At 42.3% G+C, this 20,046-nt stretch overlaps 1 protein-coding gene across 13 annotated transcripts in view; it reads right to left on the bottom strand.

The window, feature by feature from the left end:
- The window catches only part of LOC126106877 (longitudinals lacking protein, isoforms N/O/W/X/Y-like), a 321,743-nt gene that overhangs the window by 248,833 nt on the left and 52,864 nt on the right, over positions 1–20,046 (bottom strand). Inside the window, exon 3 of one of the 13 annotated variants that reach the window (XM_049913286.1) lies at positions 3,173–5,614. The exons of the other annotated variants lie outside the window; for them this stretch is intronic. Coding sequence (XP_049769243.1) covers positions 3,943–5,343 — 1,401 coding nt within the window. The 5' untranslated portion in view covers positions 5,344–5,614 and the 3' untranslated portion in view covers positions 3,173–3,942. Of the gene's footprint in view, positions 1–3,172; positions 5,615–20,046 lie in introns of those variants that run through there. 13 annotated transcript variants of the gene reach the window in all.

Genomic DNA, 20,046 nt, shown 5'->3' with positions numbered 1-20,046 from the left:
TTTCCACGTAATCGCCATCACATTTTGTGGCCTTCCTCCAGTACAAAACAAGGGCATGTATGCCCTGTCGGTACCAATTCTTTTCCTGGTGGTGGAGCCAGTGCTTCACTATGTGAATCACCATCTCATTGTCCTCAAAATGTCTTCCACAAATGGAATCCTTTAATGGCCCAAACAATTGGAAGTCCGAGGGGGCTGGGTCAAGGCTGTAAGGTGGATGGGGTAACACTGTCCAATCCCGTTTTGCGATGTGTTCAGTAGTCCTCAGACTTGTGTCGGGCCAAGCTTTATCATGTTGCAGCAGAATATCCCGTGGGTTGCTGTGACACCAAAGTCGCCGGAAGCGCGTCTTGCGTTTTGTTAACATGTTGAAATATGCTTCTGAATTAATGGTACTGCCTCTTGGGCATCATATCAATGAAAATCACACCTTAACAGTCCCAGCACACGGTGATCAAGACCTTACCAGTGGAAGCAGTTGCTTCGAATTTTTTCTTCTGTGGGGAGTAGGAATGGCACCATCCCATCACCTGTCACAATCCGGAACAAGAAGGCCTCCTCCTCAGCTTCAAAACGTTGCAACAAATCAAGAGAAATGTCTTTTCTGTGAGTTTTGTGATCCAACATTAAAGACACAGTGCGACCCATCCTGCACACACTTTTGAATATCCAAGAGTGTGGATAATTGCATCCACACTTCCTTTGCTGGTTGACAGATGCAGCACCAACTGCTCAGTCATAATGCGTCTATCCTCACAAATGACAACATCAGCTCGCTGCGACATGTCAGGTGTGACAGCCATGGACAGTCTCACCGATTGCTGTAAATTGTGGAGCTCCGCAAACTGCCTTCTGATGACCTCACCCTTCGTGCCCAGTGACTAACTGTACTTCTGTCGACAGCAGATGCTCCGTAGACTTTGTACAAGCATCTGTGAATATTCACCACAGTTTTTTTCCTCTATAATGAGAGATTCAATGACGGCACATTGTTTGTAATGTACATCACTTACAAACACAATTTTGAAACTGTCTTGCAAGTATGCTATCTGTCGGAAGTGACAGAAATTTGGCGCGCTCACTCATGAAACTTCAAATAATACATACATATCGTTTCGCTTTCGTAGCATAGTTTTTGGTTGAGAAAAAAAAAATGTGGTGCATTACTTTCTGGGCAGCCCTTGTACATTATTGTTCCTTTGAACTGTAGTCGATTATTTACAACAAACTTCATGAGAGAATAAACATACCGTGAAGCAATAGTCAGAATGCCCGACTCCTCAAACAGATGATTGTTGGTAAGCCCCACATACTATTCTTACAGCCCAGTTTTGAGCTTTGAAGGCTTACTTTCTTACAGATTTGCTACCCCAGAATGTTTTCCCATATGACATTGTTGAATGAAAACAGACAAAATACGCCAACTTATTAATTTGTCTCTCCCAAAAATTTGCTGATTCGAAGTGCAAATATGGCTCAACTGATTTACTTCATGGGTTCTAAAATGGTCTTTTTCCAATTTAAATTCCCATCAATATGGACAACTAAGCATTTTGAAATTCCTATTTATTGTTTCCTCAAATGTTTTACACTCACCACTGATGTGGTATCCCTAGTTGTGCAGAACTGAATATGTTGTGTGTGTATAAAATTGAGGGCAAGACCATTCACAGAAAACCAGTCAATCATGCTTTTGAAAACACTGTTTACCATTTGTATGTTTCCTAAGATATGCTTGGACTGATAACAATACTAGTGCCATCTGCAAAAAGAACTAATTCCACCTGTTGTATATTAGATGGAAGACCGTTTACATATATGACGAACACCATACGACCCAAGACTGAGCCTTGGGGGAACACCCTATGCAATTTCTCCCCAGTCAGAATAACAATATAACTTTCTGTATTGCTCTGGCTACATACAATATCATGCATTGGTTGGCTACGCCATCAATCCTATAAAATTTCAATTTATCTAGGAGAAAACTGTGATTCATACAGTCAAATGCTTTAGACAGGTTGAGGAAAATACCAACTGGCACTATTTTATTATTTAATGCTTGTAAAATTTGGTTAGCAAACATGTAAATCGCATTCTCAATAGAGCAACTCTTCTGAAACCCAAACCATGATTTTCTGAGGGCACTGTTGTTGCCAACGTGAGATACTACACTAGAATCACCACCTCAAAAATTTTGGAACATGATGGGAACAATCAAGAATTCCGTAGGCAACTTCAAACATTTTTCCATGATGGCACTGATTGTCTTGTCTCACAGTGGGATAAACTTATTAACAGTTTACTTACTTTTTCCATGTGCCTACTTTTTATTTGGCTGCGCCTTATATAGCCCCAAAGAAAAAAAAATCGCATGGTATGAGGTCAGGTGAACATGGAGCCCAGTGGGACAACTACGACCAATCCAACGGTCAGGTATATTCATTCAACCAATCTCATACAGAGATATTCCAATGGGGAGGGGCTCCATCCTGTTGCCAAATGAAGTTCTCAGGTTCACCTTCTAAACAGGGAGAGAGACTTTCTTTTAACATATTCAGATATGCAACCCAAGTTACGGTAGCTTCAGTGAAAAAAACATACTCTTCATAACGAGACACAGTGCAGAAAATATTTAATTTTGGGAAACCTCTTTGACAATGTATATCATCAGATATGAACATTATGGTTAGTTACCTTCCTACTTAGAAGAGAAGTTCTAATCCTGCTGCAACAGTTCACTTGCAAGTTATAACGCATACCATAGTCATCTGGCCATAAAGCATGTAACAACTGTAACTGGTATGGATACATGTGTAAATATATTCTTAAAACCTTCCACACTGTTGTCTTTGCCACAGGAAGTCCAAGACTTGCTTTCCAAACAGATTTCTTAGGACTGAAGAGAAGATGTTCTGACACCGTCAACATCCTCTTCAGACACTTTTGGTCTTCCCACACTTTTCCCTTTACACACACAAAACCAGCCATTCCGAACTGACTATACCCTCAGCAGATGTTTTTGCAACATGGGGGATCACAAACTTTGAACGAAATGAGCTTTGAATTAAAATTACAGATTAACTTTAAGCAAGTTGTAGAATGCTTTACACCCCAAAGTCGCCATTTTGAATATGCAGCACTGCAAATGGAAGCTGTACTAATGCATGAACTTACATAAGACTGTTTGAGTTACTGTATTGTGACCTTGAATCAACACACTACAATGCTTACAGTTGGTACTCTTATATTTTACAAATGGGACATTCTTTTATGGTCACCCTGAATTATGGAAACTATGAGGGATGCAACTAGACCAACAGGATCAATCAAATAACCAAATGACAGTGAAAAACAACACATTCTTTTCGGGAATTCTGAATTACATTCTGCTCACACATATGATAAAAAAACTTAAGAAAAAATCTGTCACAAAACTACTGTTCCTAAAGAAAGTTTTATGAATCTGTTCACCTTTTATCACTCTGGTACTACACAGATATTTTATGGTTGATTAATTCTTGGTGCTGTCATAATAATCAACTAGTAATCAAGGCGATATTACAGCTGTCACGTTTACGGAAGGTTTTCAACATTACTTGATTTGCACTAATATACCTAAGGTCTTCACCACAAGAAAAATATTCTGTTTACAATGAAGTGTATAACTGACCACAACACACCATTACTGACATAATTACTTCATTTAATACGAAATAATCTCTCTTTCAAGAGAAATTACTTCACATGCAATGAGATTACCAAGCTTCGTCACAAATTTAAAATACGCTCACAGCAAACACAATTTACACAAGAATGAATTTGGAGCCACACATCAACTTACACATATACATTGCCACTAAAGGGTCACAAATAAATCCTCACTAATGATAAAGAACTCATTTGACTACACTAAATCCGTTTTTTGTTAGGTCCATATCATCACACATTCCCTTCAAAAAGTGCACACTTCTCCTGCATCATACAACGGCGAGTAGCCATATGCACTTTTAAATTATCCTTTCTAGCACACCGATAATTGCAGCGGGGACACTGAAACTGTGGGTCTTTACCACACTGATGCTTCATGTGTCTCCACAGCCCTTGTGGATGCCGGTAAGACTTCCCACAAGAATGACAACTATACCGTTTACATAATACTGTCTGTGGTGCTGTCAAAGACATGTTTCTCATATAATCACTGCCAAATGCTGCATGCATATTGTTAACCCCTTGAGTGCAAAAATTCTCTTTGTATGTTAGGCTTTCACTCATACTCCTGACTTCCCTAATGTCAATTTCAGCACTGTTACAAACATCACGATAATCATCGGCACTAGGATAATCGTCGTCGTCATCGAGAGTAAGGTCTTCTACAATTTCCATGTGATTTTCAAGGACCTCAGGTTCGGTTTCTAGTGATACATCTTCCTTGTGTACACTTAGGCTTGCTGACTTTTTGTCACGTAATACCACTTCAGGTATTAAAAATCGTTCATTTTCCACAATGGTCATTTCCGCACTGTCACTCTGCAACTCACTACATGCAGACTGATGAAGGACTGGGGTGTATGACAATGAACATACAGTGGTGTGGCTACCAGACAGCAAGGTATTTAGCATCTGAGTTGAGCTGTCACCTGGTCCACCAGTTGAGTTAGGTTTTGTGGCCAGTACTTGCCTTTGATGCACACTATCAAGATCAGGAGTAATAACTTCAAATGCATTCTGACCTGTTCCCTTATCAGAATCAGAGTGATTGATATTTTTTCTGGACTTTCGAGAAATTGGGTCTACTTCCACAGAACCTCCTCCCTGAGACAACACACACGGATGCCTGTCTCTAATTGACTGCATGTTTTCTTCTGGCTCATTCTGGTCTGAGGTAAAGCATGACACAGAAGCAGGCTGGGTTGGGAGAGTTTCTAGAGATACTGATCGAACATTTTTTCCACTGCCTTTCTGCGTGTTGGCGTCATCCACACATCCGCTGCCAGACAGTCCCCTTACCTGAAGGGACTCTGACAGCTTAAGAACGTCACTAAGCTGCTCTTGCGGTACATTTAGTTCACCACGGTACATAAAGTCCAGCAAAGCCTTAAACACATTGTATTTTACATCATGCAGAATAATAATTGGGTGCTTCTCATAGTTTTCAGAGAACAGCTCCTCAAAATATGGACTACATGCTGAAAGAATTATCTTATGTGCTCTTAAATGATGCCCCTCAGCACTAATTGTGCAGTCCGTTAACTTCTCACTGCCCAACAGACCATCAAAAACAGACACCAAAGTAGCTTGATGCTTACTCCACCTCAAATAAACATTGTTGCTCTCATTCATCCTGTCTAACTGTTTTCACAAGACTTGACACTCTTGTATAAAACTGGCCGAGCTACTTCAGTAATACTGTTGACTAGGAGAGTTCACTTTCCCTGGAACAACTGGGAAATATTTATCTCTGAGTCGATCATCTTCATGCAGTAAAGTAATGTTCCTCCATGTTCTGCAGAGTGGGATCTTCACTTGTTTGGAAATAACAGATAATCCACAGGATAAATTCTCCTCCAAATTGCAGATAGAGCTGCTGTTCCATAAATTTTGAGCTCCTGACCTAGTGTGTAAACAATCTTATGTTAATTCAATTATCTCCAGGAAGAATAAGTTATACAATTAGGTACAATGCATGAGTGAGGCTACTATATTCATTAAGGTAACTGACCAGAAATGATGAGAAATTAAGAAGAATGCACAATTACGTAGGTTGGAACTTAAATAGTGGCAATACTGCTGGGGTAACACTATGCAATGGAATCTACTATTGTCGCTGATAGCACATGTTGTTGACAAACCTACCTTACCTCTGAGCAAATGGACTTGCCCGTCCCGTGTCACTGGCCTGCACACAATCGTGGGAAAGACAGTCACTTGTGAGTGAGCAGTCTAACGTAACTGCATCACTATGTTTACTAAACAGTAACAATGGAGTTGGATCAAGATTGAATGTGCCGGAGGTCATACAGCATAATAGTGTCATCAAGGTCTTCAAGAGGCATGCGGGGAATCAGCATTTCCGTACAGAACAGTGGCACGATGGATAAAAGCCTTCAACAAAGGTCGGCAAACTGTGGCAGACATGCATCAGGCAGGTCGTCCTAGCATCTCTGAAGAGGTATTGCATGCTGTTGCCGCATTAGTAGACAGTGATCGACGCCATACGATTCGTGAGCTCGCCCACGAAAACTGCTTAGAGCATACGACTGTGCTTCGCATCCTGAAGGAACGCCTGGACATGCGAAAAATTGCATCACGATGGGTTCTGCATGACTTGACGGGAATGCAGAAATGGATGCGTTACAACACTGCTCAGACGCACTATGAGCACAAAGGAGAGGCTTTCTTACACCATATTGTAACAATGGATGAGACATGGGCCACATTGTACGAGCCAAAACTGAAATGCCAATCCAACAAATGGAGTCATTATGGGTCGCCGTGAAAGTGTAAACTGCGTCAGAGCCGCAGTATGGTGAAAGTTACGGTGATACTCGTGTACGACTGTGATGGTTTTATCCTAATGCATTCCACGGCAGACCAATAATGCACAGAATTACTGTTCCTTTTTGGAGCATCACCTGCGACAAGTTTTCCATCATTTTGCACGACAACGCGTGGGCACATACAGCGCAAGCTGTGGCTGCTCTGTTCGGTCGATGGGACTGGGAAGTACTGCACCATCAACCATACTCACTGGACTTATGTCCTTGTGACTGATTTGATTCCGAAGATGAAGTAACCACTTTGTGGCATTCGGTTCAGAACTCTTCCAGAAATTTCACAGGCAGTAGACCACTCCATTCGCACCATCAACAGAACAGGCTCTGCGAACGGTATACTATGTCTTCCTCATTGCTGGCAACGCGTTCTACACAACACTGGTGACTACTTTGTAGGACAGTAACAGATGCGAACATTTAACTCTTTTGTATCGGTTGTGAATAAATAGTTGCCACTATTTAAGTTCCAACCCCTGTATTTCATATAAATGTTGTTGAAAACTGACCCCACACAGACGTGATTGTTGTAGAACTTATATGTTTGTTTAGTTCCTGTTTTAACATCAATGTCTAGTTTGGCAAAATGTGCTGATAGAACATTGCCGTCATCAGGTGTGTCCCTACAAATCATGGATTAAATTTGCCGTAACAGTGATGGTTTTGTTGTCAATGGCAGTGGCATTGAGGTTGGGTAGCAAAATTCCACTGGTTATGCCAGCCCAGACAATTTACAGTATTACAATACATTTTGTACATTTACCTGTCTTATATTAAGTGACATATTCTCCAGCTTATACGTTATTTTGTGGAACAGCACAATACACAGAACGAAAAATGCCACCTATTGGAACTCACACAGATAATGACACTATTAAGATATTAAACTTTAACATGCATATTAATATACTTAAATCAATTACATTATGACACATATCAATAATGGGCATTTTTTCTTATGGAAATCACAGGAAAACACACCAAACACTTATAATGATTTTTTAATTAAAGAAAAGCTATGAATTTACCAAGCATTTATATTGTTAATGAAACAGGTATTCCACTGTGGAGAAGCTTTTGGAGGAAGTCTTCAAAGCTGCTTTCTAACCCATAATTCAGCAACTTTTTTCTATTTTTGTGCCTTTTATGAAGTTTTTGAGTTCTTTGAATAAATCCCATTTTATATTCCACATTCTGTTAATGAAATATATGACGACCATATCTAGTATTTTGAAACAGGTGCCCAGTGAAATTAAAGCCCGAAGCTGCTGTAACTTGTAACTGTTCATGTGGAATGCATCCGAGTACTCACTGCATTACTCCACACTGCCAAGCTGACAAGTCTGTCCATAATGTAAGCAGCAGTTCTCCATTTCTGGTGGTTTTGTTAGTAATTTTGTACTTACAAATATGATGGGAATAGCTCGAGAAAGTAGGAATTCACGAGAACACACAAATTCATGCTTACATATTGAGGAATATTTAGGGGTGTGGAACAACCATTACAATGAATTTCTATAGTTAATCGGTAAACAGCAGGTCACACTGCTTTGCAGCTCCAGTTAGCTGCCACAAGATGTCAACAGAGTGGTATACATGTGTTTCTGCAACTTTAGTTGTGAATCAACATCTACATCTACACTCTGCAAACCACTGTGAGGTGCATGGCAGAGAGTACATACCACTGTACCAGTTGTTTTGGTTTCTTCCTATTCCATTCATGTATGGATTGCAGGAAGAATGACTGAATGTGTCTGTACATGCAGAGTCTAATCTTGTCCTCATGATCCCTATGTGAGCAATACACAAGGGATTGTGGTATACTTCTAGAGCAATCATTTTAAAGCCAGTTCTTGAAACTTTGTTAATATACTTTCTCAGGAGATAGTTTATGTCTGTCTTCAGGAGTCTGTCAGTTCAGTTCCTTAATTATCTCTGCGACACTCTCCCACAGATTAAATAAACATGTGACCATTCCGTGCTGTCATTCTCTGCAAACATTCAATATCCCCCGTTAGTCCCAATCTGGTACAGGTCCAACACACTTGAGCAATATTCTAGAACTGGTCACGTAAGTGATTTGTGAGCTATCTCTTTTGTAGACTGACTGCACTTACCCAGCATTCTACCAATAAACCGAATTCTACCACCTGTTTTACCCATGACAATCTATGTGATCATTTCATTTCATATCCTTACAAAGTGATACAACGAGGTATTTGTATGAGTTGGCCAATTCCAACAGTGACTCACTGGTTGGTGGGTTTGTTTAAAAGGGGGGAAAGGGACCAAACTGCTTGGTCATTGGTCCATCTCACTGGTATAATAATCGTTGGACACTACATCTTTTTGGTTTTCTGAAGTGCAAAATTTCACACTTCCGAACACTTACAGTAAGTTGCCAATCTTTGCACCACGTTGAAATCTTATCGAGATCTGACCAGATATTTATGCAGCTTCTCTCACATAGTACTTCATTATACATACCTGCATCAGCTGACAAATGCCCGATTTTACGATCAATATTGTCTGCAGGGCCATTAATATACAACAGGAACAGCAAGGGTCCCAATACACTTACGTGAGGCACACCCAAAGTTACTTCACATCTGATGACGAGTCTATACCCGGTAACATGCTGTGTCCTCCTACCAAAAAGTCCTCAATCCAGTCACAAATTTTACTGATATGCCATACGACCGTATTTTTGACAATAAGCGTAAGGGCAATACTGAATCAAATGCTTTTTGGAAATCAAGGAACTCTGCATCTGCATGGTTGGCTTGATCCAAACTTTCAGTATGTCTTGTGAGAAAAGTTCAAGTTGTGTTCAACACGATCAATGTTTTTGAAATCCATGCCGGTTGGCACAGAGGCGGTCATTCTCTTCATGATACTTCATTATGTTTGAGCTCAGAATATACTGTAAGATTTACAACAAATCGATGTCAAGGATGGTAGTTTTTGGATCACTTCTACTACTCTTCTTATAGACAGGTGACAACTGAGCTTTTGCCCAAGAACTGGGTGCGGTTTTTTGTTTGATGGATTTACAATAGATTATAGTTAGAAGAGGCGCTAACTCAGCTGCAAAATCAGCGTAGAATCTGACAGGGATTCCACTGGACTCTGGAGCTTTGTTCAATTTTAACAATTTTAGCTTTTCCTCAACACCACTGACATTTCATACACCTTTTCAGTAATGTGAGGGGGGGGGGGCAATTCTCATGGGTTTTCTTTTGTGAAGCAACATTTGAAAACTTAGCTGAGCTTTTCAGCTTTTGCTTTGCTACTCACAATTTCAGATCGTGTTTCATTCGATAGGGACTGGACGCTAACTTTCGAGCCACTAACAACCAAACTTCACATATGACCAGAATTTCTTTTGGTTCTGTGAAAGATCATTTCAACATATTTCCCTATAATGATCACTGAAGGCATCACGCATTGTTCACTTGTCGGCCAAACGCGTTTCATTCGGCATCTCCCATCTACGGCCCTACCACTAACAAAACTGTAATTTTCCCAATTAATTGTTGGATGATTAAAGTCTCCACCAATGATTACAGTGCAAATGGGGAACTTACGTACAAGTGAACTGAGGTTTTGTATAAAGTATTTGATTACATCAGGAGGTAAGTCCGCTGGGCGATAGAAGGATCCAATTATCATTTTATGCCCACCCCTAAGACTGAATCTTGCCTAAAGAATCTCACATACATCTTCAATTTCTATCTCGGTGGACTGCTTTCTGTATATACTATTATATGAACTCCACTGTTTTTCACAAGTGCTTCAAACTCTGGAATTTTGTTGTGAATGCTTCGGCAGTTTACCATTTTATTTTAATACTCTCACCTGTGGGAGGTATTTCTTTCGATCTTACACTGATACTTCTTGGTTTCCTAAAAGTATCATTATCTGGACTGGATGCAGAGTCGTCTAATCTAAAAAAACCTTGTGTGCATCCCACACACAGTCAGCTACCTGAGTAACAGCCTCTGATGTGTAGTGCACACCTGACGTATTTAGGGGACCCTAAAATTCTCAACACTATAGCAAAAGTCCAGGAAGTCGCAACCTAACTTGTCACAGAGCCTTCGACGTCTGTGTTTCAGTCCTTCCACTCGACTCAGAACCAAAGGGCCACGATCAGTTCTGGAGACAAGGCTGTAAATTGTGAACTTTGCTGAAACTCAATGCGTAAGGCTGGTTTTCTTAACCTTCTCTGCCAATCACTGAAATGACCCAAGAATGACATTGGAGTCCAAATGACAGGCATCATTTGTTCCAATGTGTGCCATTTCCTTAATGTCTGCAGGAATATCCTCTTCAACAAGCTGAATGAGGCCTCCAGGCATACGCACTAAGTTCACCTAGTGTCTTTTCCTGTCCCTTGCTGCCATTTCCCTAAGGAGTATCATCATTCACCACATATTTACACTGCCAACGATTAACAGACCCCTCCTGACACCGGACAAAACAGTTTTCCACAACACAGGTCAAGTAAGTCCCACTGGCCCAGTTTCCATTTCAGTGAAAGACAGAAGCTCAAACTTTTTGGTTAGGGGGATCAGTACAACACCCTGAGTCCTCCATGGTCCCCGTCCACCATGTACAGGATGCCTAGATCAAACATTGACATGCCACTTGCGGTCAAGTGGACAGGTAATGACAAATCCTATACTTTCTCCAGAGGAAACAGGATCGACAAGAAAGGATAGTACCTGAGGTACCTCTGGTACAGGTATCTCAGGTACATAACTCTCGGGAACTCTTTCAACACACCGATTTGCAGTAGCTGCTAATCGCTTGACACTAGTCAGGGTGATTTCCAGCTGCTTATGAACATCAACCAACTCATCCTGTGTTTGAGAATAGCATTCACAGTGGGGCTGCATTTTCGCTGGTGCAATGTACTACAAGGAGTGAACAAGTAACTTTAAATTAAACCTGCTGATAATCTGTTGAGCTAAAAAGCTGCTAATTCCTAATAAGAATAGGACTTTGTGATGTGCTATTGAAACAAGATGGCATTTTCTGTGGTTTATGGCCCCGACATGCCACTCCCATCCAGCAGCAGTTTTGTATGTATTTTGCATAAGATAAAATATTGCAGTATATAAATAACAGCAAATTTTCATCAAAAGAATGACAGAAACTTGTGCTTACATATTGAGGAACAATACAAATGAATGAGTGAAGCAAAACTGTGGAAATCTATGGAACTGATTTCCGAAGGTTTACTGTATACAACGATCAGCCGGTACATTACGACCACCTACCTAATAACCGGTATGTCTACCTTAAGCATAAATAACAGGGGCAACAAACCATGATGTAGTAGCAATGAGGCCTCTGTAGGTCCCTGGAACTAATTGGCACCAAATCTGCACACACAAGTCACCTAATTTCTGTAAATTCTGGTGAGGTGAAGGGGGTTGGTCACGATGATCTCTGATCCCAAATTCAAACACGTCCCAGATGTTTTCAATTGGGTTCAGATCTGGCGAACTGGGGGCCAGCACATCAATTGGAGTCCACCACTGTGTTCCTTGAACCATTCCATCACACCCCTGTCCTCTTGACAAGGTGCATTATCAGGTTGAAAAATGCCACTCCCATAGGGAAACATGATTGTGATGAAGCAGTGTACATGGTCTGCAACCAGTGTACTACGCTCCTTGTCCATCACGGTGCCCTGCACGAGCTCCACTGGACTCATGGATGCCCATGTGAAATGTTCCACTGTGCGAAATTGAGCAGCCACCAGCTTGTCTTCATTCCGCAGTACATGTGTCAAGGAGTTGTTCTGGAAGATGACGGAGTTGTACCGTCCCATCGGCACGATGAAAGTATCGGGATTCACCAGACCATGCAACACACTGCCACTCTGTCAACGTCTAGTGCCGATGATCACATGCCCACTGGCACACGCACAGATCGTCGGCTGTGGAGGCCCATCGTTATGAGTGTGTGGTGCACTGCATGTTTAGACACACTTTTACTTTGTCCAACATTCAAGTCAGCTGTTAGTTCCGTCACAATTCGCCACCTGTCCTGTTTTACCAGTCTGCCCAGTTTATGATGTCCGACAACTGTAATGAGGGGTGGCCATCCAAACCCACAGGGTCTGGTCGTGGTTTCACTTTGGTTTCGCCACATACTGAAGGCATTCACCACAGCAATCCTCAAACATCTGACAAATCGTGTAGTTTTCGAAACACTTGTGCTGAGCCTCCGGGCCATCACAATCTCACCTCAGTCAAACTCTAATAGACTGTGCACCTTCCCCAAGGACAGCACACTCGCCGGTATTACACGCACCACGCATATGTCTGACTAGCAATCATTCCTCACCAGGTGATGCAGCTATCGCCTGGATGGGTTTCTATCGACAGTAGGTCGGCGGTCATAATGTTCTGGCTGATCAGTGTAACACAGGAAAGAATTCAACAGTTCTCAAATTCTGAACTTCAAGTAATAGTTTATTTTACTTTCTTTCTAATAATAACTATATAAAAAACTGCACATGAATTTTACCCAAACTGCAGATGCCAACCTCTCATTTACTAGTCCATTTTCTAAAGATTGCATACCTCTATCGGTAAAAACCTTTATAAAACCTTGTAAATATTTACAAAATTGCTTTGTTGGCAGTCTGTCCACCCATCTGCCTGTCTGACTGTTGAGAACTCTTTCTCTCATGAATGGTTACAAATATGGTGTTGAAATTTATCTCACATTCTGAGGTCTACAGTACATTTGCGGTGTAAAAAATTTAAACCTCAAGGTTAAATCAATCAAAATATACTGCCAGTTATGTCACATTTTTATAGTTGGAAACTCACTCATCAAAACCTACAGAGTACTTCCCGTTGCGCTACAATCATGGAATTTGACAAGAAGCAGAGTTTCATAGTACAAGAGAAAAAAAATCTGAAAATTGTTAAATTTTAATTGTATCACATAGAAAATATCTTTTTGCCATTACAATATACATTGCATTCGTCATCCGCCAAAAGCATAATAGAAAAATATTACTTCACGCAAACACAAAATGAGGACGGAATAACTATCTATACACGTAACTAAGATTGTATGGAACCTCAGGACACGGGTCCTACTTGCATTTGGCTGATTTTTATTTTTTAATTTATCATTGTCTATTTAGTTTGAAGTAAGTCTTTATTGTAAGGAAACCCAGATATTTTATAATCTTATTAGTGCCATCACTCACCTGGTTGTCAGCACACATTTGAAATATGGCTCAAAGTTGCCTGCAGCCTTTCTTTGTAATGGTGCAAAAGTGTGCTGCCCTCTGACCTCACTCTCTGGCTCGACGATGCTTCAGACAGCAAGGCGTAAATAAATGTCAAAGAAAGGCCACAGCTCCGAAGCTCATGCGAGGTGTAAGGTGAGTTAATGATGTCACAGTGGCATCAAACGTCACCACAATGTCCGAAGTTCATGTGAGGTGTAAGGTGAGTTAATGATGTCACAATGGCATCAAATGTCACACCAATTCTTCCCAACTCCATCGTGGACATGCCACATGATAGAAAGGTTGTCACACCTTCTCCTACACACATTCCACCCCTTCTTTTCACATCTCTGCGATGGAGGGCAGAATTTCGACACCCTGCATTGAAATCACGTGGTACTCTCGCGTGTGGCTGAGGCCAACATTTCAGACACATCAACATGAAAGGAACTAAGGAGCTGACATTAGGGTCATCAATGAAACCAGCCCTTCCCTTTGGACACTGATTCTAACACATTTCGTGGTCGAAAATGACAGTTTGCAGTGGAATAAGCAACAGGATGACATTCCTGACGACGTTAGACAATGCTGATGATTCAGTCCTACTCTAACTGCACTGTGTGCCCGCAATGCCACTGAACATGATTTGACCCCCTTTGGAGCACAGTGCGACCGCAATTTTTGTTCTGATATGCAGAGCCCCTAGTTGGGGCTGCCTGCCAGCACTGTCAAGAATGTCATCCTGTTGCTCACCAGACTACGGACTGTTTGCTCATAACACAGCGAACTGTCATTTTCAACTATTAAATGTGTGGGAATCAATGCCCCAAGGAAAAGTGTTGTTTCACTGATGCTCTTTCTGCCATGTCATGTAGAATCTGAATGACGGTGTGTCCAAAGTGTTTTCCTCGGCCACCCATACAAAAACCGTGTGATTTCAACGTGGGTGTCACAGTTCTACTCTCCATTGCAGAGGCGTCAAAAGAAGGGGTGAAATGTGGGTAAGAGGGAGTGTGAAAACCTCCCTGTTGTGTGAGACATCCATGACAACATGGGACAGAATGATGGTGAACTTTAGCACCAATGTGACAATGTTTACCCACCTTACACCTCACATCAACTTCCGAGCTGTGGACATTTTTTCCCAATTTGTATCAACACCCTCTGAAGCTTCGCCATAAGGCCAAGGGTGACGTAGCAGGGAATTACGCTGAACCAGAGGACAGTTGTAGGCAACTTCGAGCCAAATTTTGAACTTGTGCTTCACGATGGGAGACAATTAGGGGGTCTCCAAAAAAGTTATCCTTTAATTTTGTGGTCCAGTGTGAATTATAGAGAGATCACTGTTGGACAAAGGTAGCAAATTGTGCACACATCTACATGACCCTTCTGGCAGACATTGCTCGAAAGTGTCACGAGCTCAATTTGGAAAGGAAAACTGGATTTGTCATGCTGCAAGAATACGTTCAGGGAAAAAGTAAATTGCTCATCTGTTGTGTCTACTATTTTGCACTGTTCATTCTAAGTATTCCCACTGCAGAGCAGAACTGAGGAAGCTTTTACGACTATTTGAAATTTTACTTTTTAGCTAAATCTGATTGATAGGGATGCTTTCTTAACAAAACAAACACTTTGTGATTTCTTGAACTTTTTCTCGAGTAAATAATATGTAATAACATGCGGTACAATTACTTGTGGTTTCTGAATTATAAATTTACTCTGACTGAGGTGTCACAAGTTAAATATAATATTTGTATAAGTGTGATAGCTTAACACCACAATTATCCTTCATAGTCCCCATCACAAATTAAATTCAGTGCAAGTGTGGAGATGTTATTTTGAGCAGTCTTTTATGTGCCATAAATCAAATGCACGCTCACCCCCTGATGCGAGGTAAAATTTATTTCACTCAATTAAAGAAAGTGTATAGAAGTACAAAATGCATTGTAACTCCTAGCAAATTGTCTGGGCTGAATCAACAAAATTTCCCTCCAGAACCACTCCAGCACTCTCTGCAACAACAAAAATGTAACCACACAATACAATTCAGCAAAAATTGACAATGTCCTCATGGAAGACCTGCAATAACTTGTAAAACAGACTTTTAATAGTCCATACAGACTGCTTCATTTTCAATGATCAGCTTTGGTATCACATGAAAAATCCTGAAGATATGTAGAGGAAAGTAAAATAACAGCACAGACTACGATATGTAACTATGCTACCATACTACACTCCTGGAAATGGAAAAAAGAACACATTGACACCGGTGTGTCAGACCCACCATACTTGCTCCGGACACTGCGAGAGGGCTGTACAAGCAATGATCACACGCACGGCACAGCTGACACACCAGGAACCGCGGTGTTGGCCGTCGAATGGCGCTAGCTGTGCAGCATTTGTGCACCGCCGCCGTCAGTGTCAGCCAGTTTGCCGTGGCATACGGAGCTCCATCGCAGTCTTTAACACTGGTAGCATGCCGCGACAGCGTGGATGTGAACCGTATGTGCAGTTGACGGACTTTGAGCGAGGGCGTATAGTGGGCATGCGGGAGGCCGGGTGGACGTACCGCCGAATTGCTCAACACGTGGGGCGTGAGGTCTCCACAGTACATCGATGTTGTCGCCAGTGGTCGGCGGAAGGTGCACGTGCCCGTCGACCTGGGATCGGACCGCAGCGACGCACGGATGCACGCCAAGACCGTAGGGGACCGCACCGCCACTTCCCAGCAAATTAGGGACACTGTTGATCCTGGGGTATCGGCGAGGACCATTCGCAACCGTCTCCATGAGGCTGGGCTACGGTCCCGCACACCGTTAGGCCGTCTTCCGCTCATGCCCCAACATCGTGCAGCCCGCCTCCAGTGGTGTCGCGACAGGCGTGAATGGAGGGACGAATGGAGACGTGTCGTCTTCAGCGATGAGAGTCGCTTCTGCCTTGGTGCCAATGATGGTCGTATGCGTGTTTCGCGCCGTGCAGGTGAGCGCCACAATCAGGACTGCATACGACCGAGGCACACAGGGCCAACACCCGGCATCATGGTGTGGGGAGCGATCTCCTACACTGGCCGTACACCACTGGTGATCGTCGAGGGGACACTGAATAGTGCACGGTACATCCAAACCGTCATCGAACCCATCGCTCTACCATTCCTAGACCGGCAAGGGAACTTGCTGTTCCAACAGGACAATGCACGTCCGCATGTATCCCGTGCCACCCAACGTGCTCTAGAAGGTGTAAGTCAACTACCCTGGCCAGCAAGATCTCCGGATCTGTCCCCCATTGAGCATGTTTGGGACTGGATGAAGCGTCGTCTCACGCGGTCTGCACGTCCAGCACGAACGCTGGTCCAACTGAGGCGCCAGGTGGAAATGGCATGGCAAGCCGTTCCACAGGACTACATCCAGCATCTCTACGATCGTCTCCATGGGAGAATAGCAGCCTGCATTGCTGCGAAAGGTGGATATACACTGTACTAGTGCCGACATTGTGCATGCTCTGTTGCTTGTGTCTATGTGCCTGTGGTTCTGTCAGTGTGATCATGTGATGTATCTGACCCCAGGAATGTGTCAATAAAGTTTCCCCTTCCTGGGACAATGAATTCACGGTGTTCTTATTTCAATTTCCAGGAGTGTATATCAAAAATCAGATTTACCAGAATAAAGTTACCTCTATCAGTTACAAAGATAACCTCCAATGTATCACCAAAACGTTCATCAGAAGATAAAATATTGATCCGGTACAGCCTTCTGTAGTAAACCCCACAGTTAACACTACCTTTCGCAGTCCACCTCTATCCAGATCAGTACACTGTGCCGATCGCACGAGCAGCTTGTCGTGCCGGCACACCAAGACCTTCCTCCACACACTGAGCTAAGGCTGGTTAACTGTGGATGTGGGGACTGACACCAGAGGTTCCACTGTTGGCCTCCAGCACAAGTCTACAACACCAGCAGTGCGAACAGACTCAAAAGTCGTGACACCGACGGCAGTAACACTTACGCTCATCCGTATCTTCACCGATGTGAGATTCCCACTCTCGAGTCAACGCCATACTGTTAACTGTTAATTATCCTGCATCACTGGAGACTTGCATGTGGTTATGCTACAGACTCTGTATCACCTACTGGCAGTTTCATGTAATTCTAAGTTGTAGCATTGTGTTATAAGTGATGATTTGTGCCCACAAGGTAAATGCCAGCATGTGGTGTCTGGTACATTTGCCACATATGAATGAAAGTAACATTTTCACACTGAATTAATAATAAAATCTTGTTTCTAGAAGATACTGCTCTCAGAAACACTTGAAAGTGTCTAATCTGAATGGTAGACAGCATTTGGCATTGCCACAGGTCTGTGTCCATCACGGATTGCTCCCCTCGGTTGTCAATGCGTTAGCATTCTGCCACGAGCCGAACAGTCGTCTGCTGACCCAGTAATCGACAGAGGGCCAGGAACAACGGGACCTTCACAGATTTCGAGCACAGCACACACGCTCGTGGTGTCCCACCGCACACTCTCTCCCCTTGTATCATCTCGGAGATCCGTTATCGACAATCGTCATCACAGTAAGTCTACATAAATAGTACAACAGGTATTATGTTTTATTTCACTCTGCACATTAACAACTAATTTGAATTTTGTTTTTTATAACTTTAAATTTCGAGTTGTCTTACATTCCTTTTGAGCTCTGTGTAAAACGATCTGTTACGATCTATGTTTGATAGTCCCTACCGAGTGTAGTGACTTTATTTTGTTTAGTCTTCCGTGAGCTATAAATCAAATACATACCCGCACCCGATGCAAGCTGAAGTTTTGACGTTATGTGTGCTTCCTGTAAAGTTTCAAAAAGCTCCTTGTTTGCCCTATGTTCTGTTTACTTAAGTCATTGCACTTAATCTAATACATGCCCCACTCCTTAAACTTATTCCTACTATTGCACACTTCATAGCATGATCTATTGAATACTTTTTAAAAAACTCTGCTTTATGAAAGAGGCTCTCAATTTCGTCAGAACTCTTACATACGTCATAGTCATGTATTCTTATTCCTGATTATGATATGACCTCCACTTATTTGCATTTGTATTTTTTTCATCTTGTTACACATTTTCATCAGGATCCCACCGCCATTGACCACTTGATTTAAAATGCTCAGCTGCCGTCCAACTTCATGCTGGTGGAGCAACAATGTTATTAATGTATACTATTCCATTACAATATTACTACTAAGGTGATAATTGTTGCTTACAGATGTTCAAGAAGGAGGAGGAGGAGATTGGTGTTTAACGTCCTGTCGACAACGAGGTCATTTAGAGACGGAGGACAAGCTCGGATTAGGGAAGGATGGGGAAGGAAATCGGTCGTGCCCTTTGAAAGGAACCATCCCGGCATTTGCCTGAAATGATCTAAGGAAATCACGGAAAACCTAAATCAGGATGGCCGGACGCGGGATTGAACCGTCGTCCTCCCGAATGCGAGTCCAGTGTGCTAACCACTGCGCCAACAGATGTTCAAGACAATAGGGGAGAGATTACATGGTGAGGCAGCTAAAAGTATGTGCTGCACTTGAAACAGGTGAATACACCCTCCTGTGTGGTCCTGTTGGAGATATATAGGGATATATTACGTGTGTGTGTGTGTGTGTTTGTGTGTGTGTGTGTGTGTGTGTGTGTGTGAGTGAGTGAGTGAGTGGCAAAATGTACCCCACAAAGCGTAACAAACTTCTACGTCTGTGTTTTGTATGCTGTGGTGTTACATTAACTACATACTGTACTACACTATTAGAACAGATTCCTTCTCACCTACTCACCGCATAGAAGAAGTGACGAGTAACGGACAGGCACATTTAAAAGTCAACTGTCACAAACTATCGAAAAGGGCTGTACATTGTATGAAACAGCATACATATTTGTTTATGCACAACTCACTCACAGAGCTTACCGTCTTCAGCAGGCACTGAGATCACACTGGGGTGAGCAGTGATCTCACTGGGTTGAGTAGAGTGCAAGTGTGGGTGTGGAAGGGGAGGGTCGGGGGGTGGGAGGGAAATAGATAGTGATAAGTGGGTAGGGATGGGGGAATACAGATATACCTGTCTACTGCTCAACACCACCTCTATGCAGTGTACAACAATCTATCCTAATTTGTACTATTACTCCACCTTGGATTTTCAACTGTTTGAGTATCTATCACAACCTTACCATCATAAATGGAATACACAAAGATC

This window comes from Schistocerca cancellata, chromosome 10, assembly GCF_023864275.1.
Source record: "Schistocerca cancellata isolate TAMUIC-IGC-003103 chromosome 10, iqSchCanc2.1, whole genome shotgun sequence".
NCBI lineage: Eukaryota > Metazoa > Arthropoda > Insecta > Orthoptera > Acrididae > Schistocerca > Schistocerca cancellata.
The sequence above is the reverse complement of the archived record's forward strand: the minus strand, read 5'-3'. Positions and strand labels throughout refer to the sequence as shown.